Genomic DNA, 22,266 nt, shown 5'->3' with positions numbered 1-22,266 from the left:
CAGTATGATATTGCCAATCTATATGGGAAAAAAAGTATAAAAATGGTTAATATGTAGGATTTTACTTTAGTGCATAGTACAAACTTTGTGCAACGTTGCGTGTTTCTGATGGTATTTGCGAATATGGATAAACTTTATTCACATTTTCTTCAGATGGGATTTATCCCTTCTTTCATGGAAGTAATACTTCTATTTCCACCAGAGCTGTTGCTACAATTGAAGAACCCATACAGCCCCTCAATGAGGACGAAATGAATAAATTGGGTGCTAAGGTCATCAAAGCAGAGCTGATGGGAAACATGGTAAGATTCAGAAGAGTCTGTATAATTGAATTTGTTTGACAAAGGCAAAGCTGCTGTTAATAAAGTTGGCTGGATCACAGTTACTGAAATATTTTAACCCAAGTAAACAACTTGTAGTCCTTCTTAAGTTTTAATTATGGCTATATGTCTATCCCATTATGACTACAGACTTTGCTCCAGTAAGGTTACTCTACGCACTGTGGGTTTGCACTATCATGATCTACTTTACTTAGAATAACCAATAATTTATTGTAATTTATTGTTGTTGTGTCTGACGTGCCTGAAAAACTGAAACATGTAAAAATTGAATTATTCCATTTAATATCTGATCCATATGACAAGTAAACTCTCTTGGAAAAAGCTACAACTCTTCTCCATAAAGCAAAGTTGCTAGAGGCTGATTTGATGATAATTACCAAAACGTTGTTGGAAAAATGCTAAAATCAAATTCACAGAGCAATGGGAAACCTCAGGGCATTCAAAATAATTAAAAAAACACTTTTTTACTGTTAAGTTTTGAATTTGTTTTTTAAGAACCTGGCATTGAAACTCAAGGCTCGGTTGGAGGAGGCTCGAAAGTTGCAGATACAAGGAAAAAGTCATATTACAGCAACTGCAATACCAAAGAGGACTGACAGTGCGGTAAGCGAGCATTCACAAGTGATTTGGGAAAGTCCTGTGTCAATGGTGCACCAATCTATGTGGAAACCATTAAACTGCGATAATATCTTGTTACCATAAATCAATCTCTTGGTGCCGTGTTTATACAGGTCTTCGTAAATTCAGAATTATAACAGTTCCCCAGATAATTGGCCTAGGTCAGCTGTTTATACTAGCTACAGGGCTAATGATTAAAATAATAAATATAGAGATCAAATTTGAATATTTTATGAGAAATTAAATTTTGCGACTTGCAAACTGATCACATTGACGTTGGTTTACATAGCTTTCTTTAATCCTCTCCCTGCTCTGTGAGGATTACTAATGGGTGCCATCTATTTTGGCATATCCATTTTAGAATCATACTGCCAGTTCTGCATTAACGTTTTAAAAACTGTTACCCATGTTTCAACTTCCATCTTTGCTTCATCTTTATAAAAATACAATATATTTGTGAGATGTTCTCGCAGATTGCAAAGCTATTTTTAGGGTATTGCCATAATTCTGCAACTATGCATCATCAGCAGAAGGGCATATGGGCCACAGAGTGCAGGAGACACTAGATTGTTAGCAAGACCAAAAGCATTAAGGGCCTGTCCCACTTGTATGCGATTGCGTGTGTTTGGCGTGACCAACCGGAAGCGGAGTCCACGTGAAGTTCGCGCTAAGTACGCGCGTGATGTCATTTACGTCATGCTTACCAATCGGCTGGGCAGGAGGCGGGCCGACTGAATTTGGGCGTCACATAGCGTCGGGCGGTGACGTCATCACGCCACGAGGGGCGGTGACGTCATCACGCCACGCCGGGCGGTGACATCATCACGCAACGCCACGTGCTAGGTGTACGCCGTCAAGACGCTGCGTACGACCGCAATGCACCTGTGTGCCGACAGGCCGTTGGCGCGCAAAGGTTTTCGGTCACTGCAAGAATTTCGGAGCCCCGCGCGAGGTCGGGACTAGCAACTTCGCGCTTCTAAGTGGGACCGGCTATTAATAAATTATCTCATGATGCACTTCTGCTCATGATTTTGATGATAATTCCATTTTGATCTGTTATCATGGATGTAGCTCCATAAAAAGAGCAGAGATATCTTAATCTGGAATTGTTCAGTGCACAGATACTTTCTTGGCAATTTACGCAATATATCTTTGTCAGTTTTAATTTGCATTATCCATAATTTATTTTTGAAATAAATGCTATTAAGTCATCTCTAGAGACATGGAACTATTAACTATTTAAGGTCGAAGGTCAACTCATGGGACAAATGCTCTTTTTTCCCTAATCTCTAACTTAGCATATAATAAATCAAGCATGTTATATTAAACATGACATTGAGTATGAAATGGAAATTACCAGCAAAACCTGCCAACATCATTCGACGCAACATATTAGTGTTTCAGAAAATGAGTCAATCTGTTAGTTTTGGATAAATGAATCTCGATAACAAAATGTTGCCTGTTTGTCATTTTTTTCATCTCAATATAACAAAATTTGATTATTATTATTATGTATTTTTGCCCATTCACTACAAAATCTTATTTAAAATTTTAGATGAGTTTAGCTTTGATCTTAAAATCTGTACTACTTCACTAATGTGGTAAATTAAACTTCACTAGTGTAGTGAAATCTACACTACATAAATTGTGTGGGTTTTGTTGCAACTACACAAATCTTAAATTGTGTATTTGTGTATTAATTTTTTAATTAATGGGAAAGGACTGAATACATGTCATTCTTAAAATATATTTAATTATATAGCAACTACTTTGAACCTGCATGTTGTAAAAATCGGTGTAACAGCGATGTCGTTTTCCTGCAAATCCAACAATGTTAATGAAGTGAACTTCCTGCTTTGGACAGTGAGCCAAAACTTGTTGGGAATTGCCAGTAATTTGGTGTTGAACTGGTGTATGATGTCTTATTACTCGAATCTGCACATGAACCTCCTAGTCCCAGACTTACAGGATGTGCTAAAGTGGTGTTCTACATTCTGCTGTTGACCTCCCCATGGAGTAATGTGATCCAAGCAGGAACTTGTTACAGTGTTTAATACCCCAAGTTAGACAGGTGCACTCACTTCAATTACAGGGATTGACTGCAAGAAATATAATAATTAATTGAGAGTACGTAACTGTTTTGTTTCAAAATGTTTTTGTATTTTAATAATTTTCTGGTTTTCATTTTTATTTGTTTAATTGAATTTTAAGAGTTAAATGTTTAAGTGTCTTGGACAGATGTAACAATAAGCTAAGCCTGGTGGCATGGTTTAGCCACATGATATATTTTACAGCTGTTTCATGGGCACAGCTTGTTCCAAACTGCCCATATGGCAACAACATGTTGAACCAATCTGATGGAATTTTTTTGACAATGTAATGGACAGAACTGGTGAAGATTATGCAATTGATTAGTGTACATTGACTTCCAGAAGGCTCAGATAAGGAGCTGCAGAACAGGCTTATCGGCAGAGTTGGAGCACCTGGTAAAAAAAATCACTGGTACAGCATCAACTGGAGGATTGATTTATGACAATGGTTCCTGTGATAAGAGAGTTGTGATATAAATGAGGGAGGCAGGGACTGTTTTCTTGAAGAGAAGGCTGGTGAGATCTGATCGTAGCGTATAAAATGATGAGGTGATCACAAAGAGCAGAAAGGTTAACTCGATATTGCTGACATTGGCAGCCTACAGCAGATCAGGCCCACCCTATTCTGAGAACTGTCCATCGTGGCATTGGAAAATGTACTTTTTCTTAATTGCCAACGAGTAGGGAGGGTAGATGTTGGAGACAGAAATGGTTCAATGGTGCTTTTATTGTCACGTGTGTGAAGTGTAAACATACAGTGAAATTACTGAAGAGTATTGCCATGCATAAGCGCATCCGCAATTAATGTTTGTTTGCTTTTTCATAGATTGGGTGCAGATTTGGTCCACTGTTAAATTGGAGTTTTATTTATGAATGATGTTATAATTATGCATGCTTTCTGTTTGAAAGATAAGAGTGTATTCAAACTAATGACTGTCCTTGCAATCTGTTCTGCCAAAGTTCTTTTGGTCTGTGCCCCATATTTGATTGGCAACTTTGCACCACACTTGATCAATGATTAGTGAGGGTGGCAAAGGTTTTGGGGAGAAGATAGGAGAATGGGTTGAGAGGCAAAAATAGATCAGCCATGATCGAATGGCAGAGCAGGCTTTATGGGCCGAATAGCTTAATTCTGCTCCTTTGTCTTATGATCCAATGCAAAATGTCATAAAATAGATGAACATAGCAAATACATGCAGACGAAGGACATATGGCCCACAAACCTGCTTAGATGTCAGCAAGATCATGGATGTCTTGATCTCTAGCTTTATCGTCATTTTTTTGCCTATCACGTAGTCTGAAAATGTGCATGCAATTTCCTGTCATTTTGCACAATGATTTTGAAAGTTGGAACAGGATAAATAATGAAGGAAATGTATTTATTTAACATGGTGGTTATGTCTTTTTATTTAAAAATAAATAAATCCAGCCCATAGATGAAAATCATGAAGTGGTACTTGTTCGAACTGATCCATCGGGGAGAGTGTGGCCTGTTGGTGCATCCGCAGATAGCCTGATCCACACAGAAGGAAAAAAGAAGAGACAAACGGTAAATAGTACATAATCTTTATAATGATTAATGATTATTACTTCGTCAAAACGTCAGTAATTGCTTCCAAGATGTAGGCTGGGCTTCTTGCAAATTGTCAAGATTCCAGTTCAAATTAATTTCTGGGTATTTGTGGTTGTTTCTTTCGTCTATATTATTATTCACGGAGTTTTAGACCAACAGAATCAACATCCCCTTTCAACTTTATGCTGAATCAAAAATATTATCCCTCTCCTCAAATCATCTCACCTATTACCCATATCTGTGATCCATGATTACTGAATTCTATGGAAGGGAAATGGGTCTTCTCTTTAACCTAATTAGACATTTTACCATTTTAAACTTGCCCTTCCCTAGTCGAGCCAGTCTGTTTTCTATTCTTGACACCGTCTTTTAAAATCTCTTGTGAACTCTCTCTGCTGCTATCACATCCTTCCTGTGATGTAGACAAAAAATCTGACGTTTGTTAGTGACTACCAGATTAAGGTACTTTCCAGAGATAAAATGGCAGTAAATAATTGACTGATTAAAAATTATTATACCAGTTGATTAGTAAAGCAGTCATTCAAAGTAGTATACTTATTTGAATGAGCATCATTATAAAGGGTGACATCTGGTCTTTATCATATCGCTGTTTGTGGGAGTTTCGTCTATTACTGCATGTCAGTGCTGAAAAAGTACAACATCAGCTGAAAAGCCCTTAAGCTGCCCAAAAATCTTGAAATATGATAATTGCAAATCTCTCTCTTACAGTCATATCTCTGTTTCTGAGCATTTGGTCATTTGCAACAGCATCTCTTTACATTGCTCTGACTCAATTTTGTTTAATAATAGTCCCATGGGATGTTTTGGGATTTTAGAGGTACTAAAGTTATTAAAGGTATTATAAACAAGCCATTTCTTTGTATACCTTTCATTATACTGAAAGCTAAGAGATAAGCAGCCATCAGTCAAAATCGAAGATGAGGCATAGAAAAGTGAAAGAAAACCGATAGAATTTAAAAAAAGAATAAATTACTTAAATAATCTGCAGCTACATAAATAAAACAAGCATTAATAAACACCAATGGAATAATGCAGAAAGCTCAAAAGGACAGCAGCCTTTGAGAATGGAGGAGAAAAGTTTGGCATACAATGTGAAGGTCAAAAGCACAATAGTGAAAGGGAAAATTATAATACATAATTAAAAAAAAAAGAAGTAAAGATAGAAACGCAGATGAGACCTAATGGATGTATCATTCATGAAGAAGAAAACGTACATACAAAAGATACTGACCATTGTCAGCAGAAAGCTTTACCAGAATATCTGACCCAAAAATAACCCTGCCCCATATCCTCTTTAACTTGAATGAAATGATAAAGCTGAGCAGGTAGTTTCTAAAAATCAAGTTATTTTAAAATAAAAATGGAGAACTGTGGAAGTACTCAATGGATGATTCAAGATCTATGCAAGGACAGATTAATGTTGGGGTATAGCTGGCAGGCCTGACGGGTCAATTGGCATCATTATTTTCTTTTGGTTTTGATTTATTGTGAAGGTCGATGAGGTCATGATGCTAAAAAGCATCATAAACAGGAAGTTCTGCAACAATATTACTTTATTCTCTTATCCATGATTTGTTTTCCTCAGACAATTTGCATGAAGCTCTGAGTTTTAATAATGCCGTAATATTGCTTCTAAGATGGATTGACGGAGACACTCGGTGGCTTTTTTAAAAACTGGTGCAATTGTAATAAAACATGTGTTTGTTTCAGATTGAGACTCACCATGCAGGAGAGCGGATTAGGTACTTTCAGGATGATGATAATCTGAGTCTGCAGGATTTGGTTAGACAAGAGAAAATGACGACTGCGGAGGATCAAAATGAAAGGTTCTCGCGCATGGCTTCTAAAGTAAGGATCCACTTTGCTCAACGTATAATATCAGAATATCTGTCAACTTGAGTTGCAGTCGCAATATTACCATCTTGTACATTACTTAGACTATAATTCTATTTATTTACAATGTTATTTCTTTATAAGGAGGGGTATTCATTAACTGTGGGATCCAAGTGCAATCTGGTAACTGGATGTTATTCTACTTGCCCATTTTGGCTGAAGAGTGATATCTTGACCCAGTTTTATTTCTTAATACCTGGGTGCATGATTCATCCCTCATCCCCCGAATAAACGAACTGCAGAAACAAAATTCTGATGTTGCTTCAATTATGATATGAAAACAGGAATGCTGGAAGTCATTCCATAATCCTGCTGCATAATAGTGCAAGGTAACAAAAGGATAGAATAGGCAAAATGTAGAATTTATATTTTATCACTCTACGAGAGAGCTGGAATAATGATGCTGAAAATGTTCACTCACTGCAATTGCTAAACTCAGTGCTGTCTTCAGAATGCCTAATGTGCCTAATTAAAGACTAAAAATTAAATCAACATTTTCTATCTTAAGACATATGAAATTTCTGCAGCCATAATCCTGGTCATATGTGGAAGCCATGCTTGAAGTTTCATGGGGGAACTGTTCCTTTCTTGGCAGATTTATTTACAACATATTCCTCCATTATTCCACTTTGCAGAAAACTATTTGATTATTGTGGAGAATGTGTACATTCCATCTTTCCCCAAAATAATTATTCGATGCTTTGCTAATGTTTTCTTTTCCAATGATGATGACTGTTCTCTAGCATTGTGGTCAGCGAATTAAAAAGTTAAATCCCCTCCTCCTCCTCCTGGCATAGACTCTCCATAGATGCTCTTGTCGGCAGAAAACACCTTTGTGAGTTATGAATCTTTAAATGAAAACTACAAGATCTATTATTTAAGATGAATTATAGCTTATGTCTGCTTCCTTGGAAGGAAGAGATGTTTCGAGGCAATACTATCTGTACATTAGAAGACAACATTTCTTGTGACTAAATGGTGAATGTGACAATCATTACATTGAGGCCCTTCATAGGAAATAAAGCCAAAATGCCTATCAAGCAGAAACAAAGAACTGTGGCGGCTGGTTAATACATAAAAGGACACATTCTGCTGGAGTAACTCAGCAGGTCAGGCAGCATCTGTGGACCACATGGATAGGTGACGATTTGGGTCAGACACGATAGGTGAACCTTCGGGTCGAGACCCTTCTTCAGACTCGATAGGTGACGTTTCAGGTTAAGACTCTTATTCAGACTCTTCTGTCACAGACACAAACAAGTTCCCACAAGTTAACCTCTGGAAGGAGACACAAATGTGGAAAAAGAGAACAAACTACTTAGTTCCATGGTATCAACATTGTACCCATGAACTGTACAATTTGTGGACTCCAGTCACAAGCCTCTCCTGCTTTTTGTGCTTTGTGTCGTTTTCAGCAAGTTTGGGAAACAACACAGGTGACCATGTTTTCATGTCATCTGTAAATTTACTAATCTGACCACTTACATTTTCATTCAAATCTTTAGTATATATTACAAACAACAGAGATCAACATCATCCTTGTAGAACACTATGGGTCATAGATCTTCAATTAGAAAAAACACCATGGTACCACTCCACCAGTCTTCTGTGTCCCAAGCCAATTCACCAGCTCACCATGGATCTCATGTAACTAATCTTGTGGACCAGCCTACCATTAGGGATGCAGGGCTGTAAGCCAAATGCTTACGACCCTACAATGTTTACTGCCCTGCCCTCGTCAACCATCTTCATCTCTTCCTCAAGAAACTGAAATCAAGTTGTGAGACAGGATCTCCACTACACAAAATATGATAACTGTCCCCACTAGGACCCTGCTTCCAAATGCAAGTAAATCCGTTGCCTAAAAATCTTCCCTCAATAATTTCCCTACCACTGGACTTTTCTTGTATGCTGCCTGACCCGCTGAGTTATTGCAGCACTTGGTATCCTTTTGTGTATTAACCAGCATCTGCAATTCTTTGTTTCTACCTAGTTTTAAGCCAATTTTGACGTGTAAAATCTATCAAACATCCTCTTGCCTCCTTGCTACTTCGCCCAAATTAGATTATTTTGTGCAAATGTACACAATATGCAATACCCTGACTACATCGGAAACCAGGTCCCTTTTCTCTTTATTTCTGCTCTTGTTATTCTGCTATGTTTGCTGACTTATTATTTCTGCTGTGCAGGTAAGCGGTTTTATAGGTAATTGTTGTCTTTAAACATCTGTCGAATTACTGTTGATGGGTGTTTGCATTTGTGAGTTTTCTTAACATGAGCAGGTTGCTGGAGGGAGAGAAACAATTGGTGACATATCACTAGTTAAGTGGAGAGACAACCTTTTAGATGGTGACATTTGTGCCCATTCCCATGCTCCCGTTCCAGCTAAAACAACATTGAAATATTTTGCTTACTATTTTTATTCCTTCTCTGCAGAGGAGAGGTCAAAATACACAAAATAACAAGCAAGTAAACTAAGTTTTTATTTGAATCAAGTTAAATAAATGATTCTTGTAATCTAGTTTAGGATGGCCAGCCCTCAACACATTATGTTATAGTTTTTTCCCACGATTTGGTTATGCTGTACAATACTGGAGCTTTGTACATAGAACATACATGGAACATGGAGCTAGGTAGCTTTGTGATTTCTTGTTGCTATTGTCTAGGACAAGAGTACTGTACAGCCACTCCCCGACTTGCATAAGGGTTACGTTCCATAAACCCGTATGTAAGAAAGATTTTACGTTAGTGGGAATTACCTTAAAACTAGGTAGAAACAAAGAACTGCAGTTGCTGGTTAATACACAAAACAACACAGCGCTGGAATAACTCAGCAGGACAGACAGCATCTTTGGAGGACATAGGGAGGTGATGTTTGGGTCAGGACCCATCTTCAGACTGATTCAGCCTGTTATCTAACTCAATGCTGCTTTTTTCCCCCCCTAAACCATTTACTGGCTTTAGATAATTCTTATCAATCTCAAATTTTAAATTAAACTGATATACGTGAGTGACTCAGGGGAAAACATTTCTAAACTCTTAATCTAGCCAAGTCGCTATTCTTCAGACTCCACATGCCTCGGTCCGCCTCTCCACCAAGGTCCTCTTCCCACACACCCTTCCTGCACCAGCTGTGAGTCCCTGGTCACAGTCTTTGAGTTCCTATTCCCAGCTTTAATTAAAGGAGTTTAGTTATCTGGCTCATTCATTCTGGAAAAAAAGACACAAAGTGCTGGAGTAATTCAGCGGGTCTGGCAGCATCTCTGGAAGACATGCATAGGTGATGCTTCGGGTCGGGACCCTTCTTCAGACTGAAGAAGAATTCCTACCTGAAACATCGCCTATCCATGACTTCCAGAGATGCTGCCTGATCTGCTGATTACTCCAGCACTTTGTGTCTTTTTTTGTGAATCAGCATCTGCAGTTTCTTGTGTTTTTATTAATTCTGAATATATGTCTTAGCATCCAAATTTCTACAGAGGGCTGCTGAAATCAACATCGTATTGCTTAACTTTCTTAACAATTCATCGGGCCAGTTTTACCTAGATTGGCAACTAATTCAGCCTGTCTAGAAATGATCTGAAATATCCCATAAAGGGGTCGGAGGATAAATGTGATATAGGTTTTAAATAGGAAGACATTAACTGTTGATAGATAACAGTAGGAGATTTTGAGTAAATGATAGTGATGATTTTAGGCACTGAGTTATTTTATTTTACTAGGTCAATGTAATTTTTAACATTGGCTCCATTAAATGTTTCATTAGGACAACAGTTCCGTTTTCTCAGAAGTTTAGTGGACAAATTAAAATTAAATTTTTAATTTTAATATTTGTTACAGTTTAACATTCATCCAGTCAAATGACTTGATGTCTTGGTGTTTCAGTGCTCTTGATTACAGTTCTTGAAATGTTATGTTGCAAAGTCTTAGCTATATAACTTCCTTTGTTGTATGAAATCTGAGCATACCATGTTAATCTTCAGTGGTCCAGTTAATATTCTGGTCCTGAAGTCCATTTCAAATACATATGTATCAAAATCAAAAGTTTATAGATGTAGAACCTTGCAATGATAATATTTACACAGAAGACATGGACTCTTAAATGTAATAAATGGTGTTATTGTTGTTTTTAAATATTTGTGGAAATAACATGTATAATGTAGTCTTATGACATGTATAATGTAGCCAAAAGATTATTGTTTACATATGTTTAAAACTATCTTGAAGATTATTTTATTTAAAGCCTGGTATCTTGTCGGTGAATTTGCAATAGTGCAGCTAGAACAGAAAATTCTGGAAATACTCAGCAGTGAGTTAACTCAGGAACAGAGGATAGTGCTGTCTATTGTACATGAGTAATTTAGCTAGTTACCCATTATAATCTTTGAATAGTGTATTGTAAGTTCATCTTATAACAGTGGGTAATTAGGATATTATTTTAAATTCATTATAGCCTCTTGTATAATTCTCTTGTAGCCTTTTTGTAACCATGGTCTTGAGTGGGCCTCGTTCATTGTACTAATCAGCTCATCTGGTGCCGAAAGCACAGAAATGCTCTTGTAATCTTTTCAAGTGATCAATTATTCTATTGAAAAGCTTTCCATTTTGCACTCTTGAATGCGCATTCAAATCTAAGTTTTGCACAACATAACATTCTCCTAGTCTTGTTCACCCATTGCTGGTGTGCTTGTTGACTTCTGGTGTGGTAACATCGCAATCCCCTTGCTCTGTGGCATGATGTCAAACATTGGTTGAAGATTGCTCCTGTAAAATATATTGGCAACTTTGAGTTAAATTTGCTTTTTCAACTTCTATATCAACGAACCTTACTGTCTCTCACTGTCCTCTGAAATATTCACTTAAAAAGAAAATATTTCTCAATGAAGTATTTAATACCCCATTTTAAGTCATATATCAAATTGAATTAAAAAACAATAACTAATTGATTCTACTCATTGCATAATTTCCAGCATTCTTAGAACATGTTATAATTTAAAATGTTCAAGAAGTTAGATCATGGATCAATATAATATTTACTGTTTACTATTTACTAATATTTACTATTAAAAAAAATGATTGCTATAAGTAGTATCTAGTACAAGATAACAATATTAAAATCTTGGATTCATCAACTTTATTCATACAGGGTTACAGACAAAAAATATAATTTTGCATTAGTTGAATGTCTTTCATAAACTCGGGATACATTCCATACCCCTAAGGCCAATAAAATAGTTTTGTTTAACCTAGATGTAGATTGCTAGATATATAGTTGCATTACTATTTCAATTCCCAAAGCACAGCACCATTTTGGTCCATCAATCGATATAGTACACATCTTGAAGAAATACCTACCTTCCTTTCTAAAAAATGATCTTATTTGAGAAAATGGGATGTCGAGGGTAATGTAAATGCTCAAATGTGTCCATTGAGTATTCGACACTAAGAATCTCTATCTTATTTTTGTTTGAAGAAAGTCTTAAACATTCAAAGCACTGCAGGTGATCAGGAGGAACAAAGCTTAACAAAAGGATAGTGGAGGTTGACAATGTTGAACAAAAATCTTGCTGCCACAGTTGATGGGGCGGCACGGTGGTGCAGTAGTAGAGTTGCTACCTTACAGCGCCAGAGACTTGGGTTCGATCCTGACCACGGGTGCTGTCAGTACAGAATTTGCAAGTTCTCCCCGTGACCTGCATGGGTTTTCCCCGGGTGCTCAGGTTTCCTCCTACACTCCAAAGAAGCACAGGTTTGTAGGTTAATTGGCTTTGGTAAAATTGTAAATAGTCTCTAGTGTGTGTAGGATAGTGGTAGTGTGTGGGGATCGCTGGTCAGCGCCGACTCGGGCCAAATGGCCTGTTCTGCATTTCTAAAAAAACTAAAAGTCAGCAGCTTTGAGCTTCCACAATGCAAGCATCTGATCTGTACTGAAATTGTAAATGCTAGTGTGACATGTGGTGCAGAAAAGTAATATTTGCTCATTTTGGCTTCCATGGTCAGTTTCATATTTAAGACTGTATAACGTATTGCAGAACATGCAAGTGCTTTGGGAGGCTGTGAGAGGTTCTATGCTGGGAAGGACTGCAGCATAATCTAACCAGATGTATGCATTGACAAGAAAAGTAATACTATTAACTCTCCACATATAGAAATGATTAACATGCCATTTTCTAATAGTTTTTGAATATAACAGAAATGGCTAAAAGTTACTAAATGGCTAAAAGTTACAGAGCAGAACTAATAACTTCATCAAATTTTCCACAATTAGATAATGTACTTGAGGTTGCATTTGATTAATACAAGGAATGGCATCTAATGAATTATTTTAATCAACATTTTATTTAAATTTCAAATTATGCTGATGAGAAAACAGATTTGCTCCATAACCAGATAAACTTGTACTAGGAATTTCTTGGTTGGAGATGAAATTATGTTGAAATTGTTGATGATCATTGAAATAAACCCCAAATATTTAAATACCCAGTTTTTTTTACTTTCCACTTCAAGATGTTGGCCTTAAAATGTTAACTACAATCACTGTAAAATGAGTGAAAATCTAATTTGTGGAAGTAAAATGCCATAAAATAAATAAATCTCTTTTCAGCTTTTATATGACTTGCTTTTGGGCCTGAAGGTTATTTCTATGTGTGACATAAAGATCAAGGATCAATTTTTAAGGCAATTGTTTTGTATTTTCATCTGTTCATTTTTATTGTTCTGTAGTTTATGGAGAAGATGGATAGAGATTACTACACATTGGATGACATGTTTGTGTCTCAAGCTGCCAAGAAAGAGCAGCCAGGCCGTGAACATGAAAGGCAACGGAGCAGAGCTATACACGAGCACAAGCATTGGGCTGGACGTATGGAGAAATGCCGGTATTGCTTTGATAACCCTGAACTTCCAAAGCACCTTATCATTGCTATTGGTGTAAAGGTCAGTAAATAACCCTTTGAAAGTCACTGCAAATGAACAAACTGTTAACAATGATCTTTGCATTCCCTGTACTGATTTAATCTCGTGTTCTCAACCACCTAAAATTGTCCTGAATTGAAAACTCATCTAAGGGCCATTGCTGCCAGTTAGTCAAAAGGAAAACCCTACATTATTAACAAATTATATTTTTGATTCTTTATTATTTAATATGATTCATTATATAGTTTTGTGGTGGACCAAAGACTATTTGACCAATAGTTAAGAATTACCTAATTTTCCCCAAGGAGTAATTGCACAGACGTATAATAACTGAATGCTCTATTAGAACGCAATGGCAAGAATGTGCTCAACATGTTATTTGTCATGATCCAGTTATTGTGTTTCGTGGAGCAGTGATGAGCAGTTCGTGCATGAGGGAATTGGCATTAATTGTCGCTATTATCTCCCTTCTTGTGGTGTGAGATTTGTGTCTACAGTTTCTGCCATTACTCTCCCCCTTGTCAAGCCTAGTCTCATTGAAAATGTTTGTATATTTTTCTGTTCCATCTTGTGATGATCTTGTCTTACTTGAGCTGAGTAAAATGGTGTACAATACATGTAAACACTAATATAACCACCCTACTGATCAAAACACTTTACAATCTAACTATTTTACTATTGACTGTTTATGGATAGCTATTAGGAAATATCACAGCAAAATCTACCTTTTTTTTCATTCTACTTCAGAATTTGCTTTGATTTATTTAAAACATGATATGAGACAACTCGCTTGTATTTATACATTGGAGAAACTACAACTTAAACTAGGCTTTAAAATATATTAAACTAGCGGAAGTAACCATTTTCTTTTCATCCTAATTCATCCTCTCGTCCCCAGGTATATTTGTGCCTACCCAATTACCAATCAATGACAGAAGGTCACTGCCTAATAGTGCCTCTCCAGCATCATACTGCTGCTACTATATTGGATGAAGATATCTGGGAGGAAATGCAGGTTAGATTAATACTGTAAATCAGTTTTGTACTTGATTAAAATATTGCAGTTTTTAAATAAACCAAAAATCTAAATTATCGGACGTTGCATGGGTTTTGTACAACTAATGTACTAGAAAATGTTACTTATTAAAAGCTGCTGCCTCTCAGCAGCTCACAGCACCAGAGACCCGGGTTCGATCCTGACCTTGGATGCTGTTTGTGTGGAGTTTGCATATTCTCCCCATGACCACATGGGTATCCTCCAGGTGTCCTGCTGTGCAATACACGGCGACAAATAGTTCAGCAATTTATTTAAAAATTCATGCATTGAATGCTAGTGTGTGATAGTTTTTCTCATAATTCTCTTACAAATGACATGTTCAGGTAATTGTTACCCCACTTCCCATGGATATCAGATGGCTGGGAGTATACTGTCGTGTGATTCATTTTTAGTCATGAGATTACGTTCTATCTCTTTGACAGCTCTTCCGAAAAGCCTTGGTGAAAATGTTAGCAGATAAAGATCTTGACTGTGTCTTTTTTGAGACACATATGAGTTTGAAGAAACGGTTTCATATGGTGTATGAATGTATTCCACTGCCAAAAGAACTTGGAGACATGGCTCCTATCTACTTTAAGGTAAGTTCTGAATGCGCGCAGAAATGATCGAAGCATTGGTAATTAAAAAAATAGATAACGAAGAACCCCTAGAATAGGTTTCCAATGCAGTAATGACATTTCATTAGGAAAACAAATTAATTGCTAATCTTTATGGATATTTCAATACATTGGCATGGTAGCAAGATATTTTATTCCTTTTTAATATAATTAGATAATTAGTCTTACATTTAGGAAATGTGATTTTGAAGGAACTTAGTGCATTATTTTCTTATAAAGCAAAGACAGATAAAAAATTGAGACTTGCACTTCTCTTTCTGATCTGAACTCTGCCAATGGTAGATAACAGTAACACTCACTTGAATTGAAGGTTGTGATGCACAAAGCCTCAGTACCTCCTTGGACAGTTGCAGGCTCAGCCAAGCTCAGCCAAGTTTCCCAAAGAAAGGCTTGTATTCCTATTAAAACAAATTCCAATTTAGTTGTAGCTCCTTCATCAGAACGAGGTTAAGTGAGCCCAGTTATAATATTAAAGTGAAGAGGCCATGTACCACTAGTTGGAAGTCAGGTGTGCCGAGTTCTTGCACAGTTAGGGGAAGGTACATAAATATTAGAAAGAAGATAAAATCTGATTTTTTATTGAGGTCACAATTTGAAGATCTTCGAGGTCACAAAAGAAGAATTAATTATACAAAAGACATTTAAAATCAAGATGAACCCAATTAACGGCCAGTTCAGGAGACAGAAGGAAGAATCATGGAGGGAATAGGAACTAAAACAAGAAGTGCTAAAAACACAGATCAATCAACATTTTCAAAAGAAACAGGTGGTAGATTACTGCGTAGTTAGAAATCCTTCATCGCTATTACCACCAGTTTCCCAGCACAATCCCTAGACATCTTTCAGTTTAAGAGCCTACCATTGAACTTCACCTTTGTAAAAAATAACAGCATCAGCGCAGCACACTGCCTTTTGGAATTGCTGTTTCAATTACAACGTCTATTTTAAGTAGAAAAATGCTTGCTAGTGAACAGTTAAGCCATTTTGTAAGCAACCTTTCAATAGCAATGTAAAACATTGCAGTCTGAGATAAGGCAGATGACATAAAATACCCAGTACTGAGGGTTGGAAATTGTTTTGTATCAGCAGTCAGTAATGAATAATCTTCCCCGAAGTAATGAATAACTTTCTCCGAAGTAATGAGTAATCTACCCTGAAGTAATGAATAATCTGCCCCAAAATAACTATTCCCATTATTCTGAAGGAGGTTCTCATTGACAATTAAATGCAATTCTAGGATCTATCACATCTTAAATGTTGAATATTCATATAGCTACACCCAACAAATTAATCTTTATTAGCGAGAGCTAAGAGTATGATAAGTAAGAATGTTCTGCTGTACTATAATTCTCCCTTAGAAAAGTAGGAATTATTTAACTGTAGTGTATGTTAGTAATTATAAAAGGGAAAATATGCTATTGTATAATATAGTGTACATTGTTAAAAAATATTTTTTCCATTTCTAGGGTGTATGATTTTAATTATTTTTATGCTTGTATGCTCAAGTGCAACTCCTGTCTACAAATTGATAATTCCCATCGCTCTTCATGTACGCTTTAATTTAAATCAAATATAAGAAATTCTGAGGACCAACCAATTTAAAGAAGGAAATATATATATATATATTTTTCTGGACTTTACAGTTGCTTGGCACATTTGTTTAACTTGGATGCAATCATTCGCTGCTACTAATTAAAACTGATGACATTGTGTTTCAAATCTATGAAGTTACCAAGTACAGGGTTGCACAGTAGTGCAGCTGCTAAAGTTGCTGCTTCACAGCGCCATAGTCCCGGGTTCAATCCTACAATATTAAAACTTAATTTATCTTTCTCTCAGGCCTACATTATAAATTACTTTTATGCTTGTATGCATCTTCTTCCTGTGACTATGTTCTATTTCCTCCTTGTGCCCCAGGTTCCTCCACATCCCAAAGACGTCCAGGTTTACGTTAATTGGCCTCTATAAATTGCCCCCAGTGTGTAGACAGTGGAGGCAAAAGTGGGATAACACAGAACTAATGTGAACGGGCGTTTGATGGTCGAACTGTGGGCCAAAGGGCCTCTTTCCATGTTATATCTTTCAGTCAATAAAGGATAAGTTTAAAAAAATGTAAATACAAAATTGTGTGGGGAAAATATACTTGGTAACTTCATAGATTTGAAACACAATGTCATCAGTTTTTTTGGCCTGTGATAATGATATTGTGTACTTTGTGTAGATCATTAAAAGTGTTTAACTTTTCATAAAATGGTAATTGATGTCTTCCTTGTAAAAAAGCTAACAATAGGAAAATAAAAGGAAAATGGCAATGATGTATTGCTTTTTCTAAATGTAATTATATTTCTTTATTACTTGTGCAATTTATAAAAGAAAGCTATAATGGAGGCAGATGAAGAGTGGGCCATGAATAAGAAGCTAGTTGACATCTCCAACAGGGATATTCGCAGAGCTGTAAGTAGTTATCACAGTTATTTAAACATTCTGCAAATATCTGTATGAAATAATTGAATTAAGTTATTTTTTATAGAATAAATATATTTAAGATTAAATAAAGCAGCTGGATATTGTTAAAGTTTAAGCAACTATATCTGCATTGTGGAATTTTCATTCCACAATGCACAGGAATACTCAAATTTCAAGCTGCATTCAGCTGAGAATAGCTTTGAATTTCCAGATTTTTTTTAGTGTTTGTTTCGGTTTATTATTGTCCCATATGACAAAGTAGAGCTTTTGTCTTTTCCATATAAACAATGAGTTTCATTAAGGAAATCACCGTGCTTAAAATAGTTGGGTAAGGAAGCAGAAGGAATAAATAACAAATCAGGAGGAAAACTGCCTGGTATATTCTACAATATCCAAGAAAGAAAGTTGGTAAATAGTGTTTTAAAATTCTGACTGAAAAAAACGAAAAACCCAAATAAATTGTATTGATAGATTACTATAATCGAACTGACATCTTCTGATATTTCACTTGTGAAAAGAACAAGAAAGCGAAAAGAAGCTGAAGGGTTGGCACTCAGATTTTGCTTATGTTTTAATCACATGGACGTGATATTTCCTAATATGCATCATAGTTATGGATCTAAACTGAATCCAGAAACAAGGATTTATTTTCATCTGACATCAATTCTAATCAATCACCAGCCTCTAGAAACAACAGTATCTCCAAGAAGGCTCATCAACCAGTCACTATAAATTGTCACCCATTCCTTCGCTCCATAGATGCTGCCTGACCCGCTGAGTTACTCCAGCATTTTGTGTCTACCTTCGATTTAAACCAGCATCAGCAGTTCTTTCCTACACAGTAAATTGTAATATCTCTGAGAACTCTTAAAAATAAAGAGCAGTTTTTAACTAATGTTTTAAACATTATACAAAATGCCAGTGAAAGATTTGTAAATATTAACAAGAGTAGTCCAGAAGCTGAAATATTTTAATAAAAATTCATGTTGATTGAATTATAATTTTTAATCTTGTATGTATGTGTGTATATATATATATATGTGTATATATATATATATATATGTGTATATATATATATATATATATATGTGTATATATATATATATATGTGTATATATATACATAATATATATAGAGAGGTGGGATGATATAGATAATGTGATAGATATAGAGAGCAATATAGATAGAATCAATAGATATATATGTGGGTGAGTATTATATTATGTGTGTTAAGATAGTGTATAACAATCCCACATATATAGAACACCATAATAATATATATTACACCCCCATCTAAATATATAAGAAAAGACATATAGAGATACACATATATAATAATATATTAGATATCTTAGTATATATATATATATATATATACTATATATATATATATTATATATGATATATATAGACTATATGTGTGTGTGTGTGTGTATATGCCCAAAATACAGCCAAAACGGTACATGATAGTGCTACAATTTTAGGCCCACCTTACTCACCATTCGCCTGGGGTGTGCAGTAGCAAGTTTCGTCGATTTGACAAAGTAATTCCCTTTAAAAACTTTAATTTATTTTCTACCCCCCGGGCCCGCTGCGCTCCCACTTGCCGGCCCGCGCATGCGCAGCTGGGGGAGGGTTGCCGGGCCATTTGGACTCACATCACAATAGGGATCTCTGGCATTTCAATGGGGACCCGTCAGCCGTGCCTGCGCAGTTGGGGGAGGGTTGCCAGGCCGGGATCACCATTTTTATTGATCATAGCCTTGTGTATGGGTGAGTGGTGGAATATTGCGTTGGGGAGGGGGACCCAACGGGTCCACACTTAGGTATTTGTTTCCTTACAGTGCTTTTTATTTATTCATAAGTTTGAAAGTCATATGAGCAGAAGTAAGCCATTCGGCCCATCAAGTCTACTCTGCGATTCAATCATCGCTGATGTCTTTCCCTCTCAACCCCATTCTCCTGCCTTTTCCCTTTTGACTCCCATACTAAATTAGATACTGGTAACTACACATTGTAAAATCAACAGCATTTAAGGATGCCGACTAGTATTAATAACAATTGTTTTGTTTTCAGGTACCTAAAGGTCTTCCTTATTTTTCTGTGGACTTTGGTCTTCAAGGTGGATTTGCTCACATCATTGAAAATGAGGACATGTTTCCATTTTATTTTGGAAAGGTAACCTAATTGCTGATGACTGATATTGCTATGGAGTGGCACAAGCAGTGAATGTGATTCTTCTTTAAGTTATCTCATCTATACATGCATAACTAAAACTCTCATCTTGTTATCTTCTGGTTTGCATTGTTTTCACATTTGAGCAAAATCGGTACGTGATTGCGCTACGATTTTTCGCCACCTTACCCACCGTTCTCCTGTGCAGCAAATGCACCAAGTTTTGTTCCGATCGGTGGTATATTTTAAAAGTTATTAAGGTTTAAATATCTTAAGAAACACGCATGCGCAGATTGGTCTCCTCTCCTGTCAGTCACAATCGGGACGGCGACGCCCTTTCCTGCACCATCGCCGCACTGATTGGCCGCCTCCACTGTCAGTCACCGGCCGCGGCTCACCTTCCTGCCAGCGCCCACCTTCCTGCCGGCGTGGCCCACCTTCCTGCCGGCGTGGCCCAACTTCCTGCCGGCGTGGCCCAACTTCCTGCCGGCGTGGCCCAACTTCCTGCCGGCGTGGCCCACCTTCCTGCCGGCGTGGCCCAACTTCCTGCCGGCGTGGCCCACTTTCCTGCCGGCGCCCACCATCCTGCCGGCGCATCCCGTCTGCCTGCCGCTGTGACCCACCTGCCTGTCTGTCGGCGCGTCCTTCCTGCGGTGATCCTGAGGCCTGGACGCTGAGCCTGGCTCTGAGGGCACCGACAGCTGATGCTCTCCCGGGGCACGCAAGAAGGGAGAGGAGCGGCAATCTTGAGTTCCTGGGGAGGTGAGGAGGGAGGGTGGGGGGATTGAGAGGACGGGGTAGGGAGGGAAAGTGGGGGAGGTGAGGAGGGGGGATAGAGGGAGAGGAGGGGGGTGGGGAGAGGAGTTATGGAGGGAGCGAGGGAGTGACAGGGTAGGGGAAAGGAGAGGTGAGGGGTATTGGGGAGGGTAGAAGAGGGAGGAGGGAGAATAGAGGGAGTAGAGGGGAGAGTAGGGGAGGTAGGAAGTAGGGGAGAGGAGGGAGTGACTGAGGGTAGTGGATAGGGAGGGAGAGGTGAGGGAAGGGAGGAGGAGAGGGGAAAGAAGAGGGAGGGTGAAGAGGAGGGATGGAGTGCTGGGGGATGAGGAGAAATGAGCCGAGCCTGCGCAGTTGGGGGCTACGGGTTAGTGGTGGAATATTGTGTTGGGGGACCAGACCTCCCGTGTGACAGGGTCCCAACGGGTTCCACTTTGTCTAGTAGTTTAATAAAAACTCATTAAATGGTTAATGTCTTGACTCAACCTCCGGAGGTAATATACCAATGATGATATTTGAAATGCTTACCCTGCCGGGTCTGATGATTCAGATTCAGATTATTTGATTCTCATTAACACCAAGGTGCAATGAAATTCCTTAATCTCATTTTGAGTGTGAGACCAGAATTTAGATTGCAATTCACTAAAATAACAGAGCTGCACAAGGAAGGCAATGTAAATATAAAACAGTCTTCAGAAGTGTCATAGAAGAACAATTTTTTTTTAAATTTCAGAATTAATGGAAAACATTGGACAAAATTTACAATTTTTGTTTTAATATTAGAAACTAAATGAGGAAGTCAGAATTCATAATTGGAGAACACACCTCTTTGTCCCAACAACCTCTCCCCACAGAGGAAGGAAATTGTGTGTGTGGGATAATAGGTGAAACAGAAATAACACAGGGAACAGAAATAACATCTTATTTTACTTTACATACAAATTATTGACATCAGCGTATCTATGCCTTTTTTTTTTAAAGGAAATTGTTGGTGGCATGTTAGACCTAGAGCCACGGCGATGGCGGAAACCACTCAGAGAAAACTTTGATGATCAGAGGAAGAAAGTGCTGCAGTTTTCGCAGTGGTGGAAGCCATATGACTGTACCAATAGCAAATATAAAGAATAATGTCGTCATCTGACAGAAAATAGTTACTCTCTAGAAGCATTGTGTGTACAAGTTCGATGTTTCTTTACATTGATTCTCTAATCAACCATAACTGTGTAGAACAACTGAAATAGTTCACGATTCTACATTTTATTGTGAAGACAGTTCAAGAATGTAAAATTTAAATTGTGCCATTTTGAGAAATTTAAGTCTGTATCATAGAAAATAAAAAAGCCTAATGTACATATTTTTAATTTGCCCTTAGTTCTAAGGTCCAAATTTCATTGTGTTCAATTAAAGTGTATGAAAGCAAATTAAAATTTGATACTCTGAACAGTAGTGAATTTCTGTCATTTCACCTGCTCTCTTTAAGCTGTTTCATTAGACTTTAGATTTTATAGATGCAGCGTGGAAACAGATCTTTCGGCACACCAAGTACGCGCCCACCAGCAATCACCCCTAGATTAGCCCTGTCCTATACACTAGGGACAATTTACAATTTTATTTTACCGAAGCCAATTAACCTTTTTGAGGCAGCGACTCCTGTAAATCCCATCAATGGTGGGGGAATGCAGTACCCATGATGGACTGGGCAATGTTCACCACTTTTTGCAGTCTT

At 37.4% G+C, this 22,266-nt stretch overlaps 1 protein-coding gene across 2 annotated transcripts in view; it reads left to right on the top strand.

Moving 5' to 3' along the window:
- The window catches only part of cwf19l2 (CWF19 like cell cycle control factor 2), a 55,994-nt gene extending 34,013 nt beyond the window's left edge, over positions 1–21,981 (top strand). Inside the window, exons 9-18 of one of the 2 annotated variants that reach the window (XM_033022682.1) lie at positions 203–302; positions 837–944; positions 4,479–4,598; positions 6,354–6,491; positions 13,260–13,472; positions 14,350–14,466; positions 14,931–15,086; positions 17,499–17,579; positions 19,668–19,769; positions 21,522–21,981. In XM_033022682.1, coding sequence (XP_032878573.1) covers positions 203–302; positions 837–944; positions 4,479–4,598; positions 6,354–6,491; positions 13,260–13,472; positions 14,350–14,466; positions 14,931–15,086; positions 17,499–17,579; positions 19,668–19,769; positions 21,522–21,668 — 1,282 coding nt within the window. In that variant the 3' untranslated portion in view covers positions 21,669–21,981. Of the gene's footprint in view, positions 1–181; positions 303–836; positions 945–4,478; positions 4,599–6,353; positions 6,492–13,259; positions 13,473–14,349; positions 14,467–14,930; positions 15,087–17,498; positions 17,580–19,667; positions 19,770–21,521 lie in introns of both variants that reach the window. The other variant, XM_033022681.1, reaches the window with a different exon arrangement.
- The last annotated feature ends 285 nt before the right edge of the window (positions 21,982–22,266 follow it).

This window comes from Amblyraja radiata, chromosome 6 (assembly GCF_010909765.2).
Source record: "Amblyraja radiata isolate CabotCenter1 chromosome 6, sAmbRad1.1.pri, whole genome shotgun sequence".
Taxonomy (NCBI): Eukaryota; Metazoa; Chordata; class Chondrichthyes; order Rajiformes; family Rajidae; genus Amblyraja; species Amblyraja radiata.
Note: the sequence above shows the minus strand (reverse complement) of the source record. Positions and strands in the feature narration are given on the sequence as shown.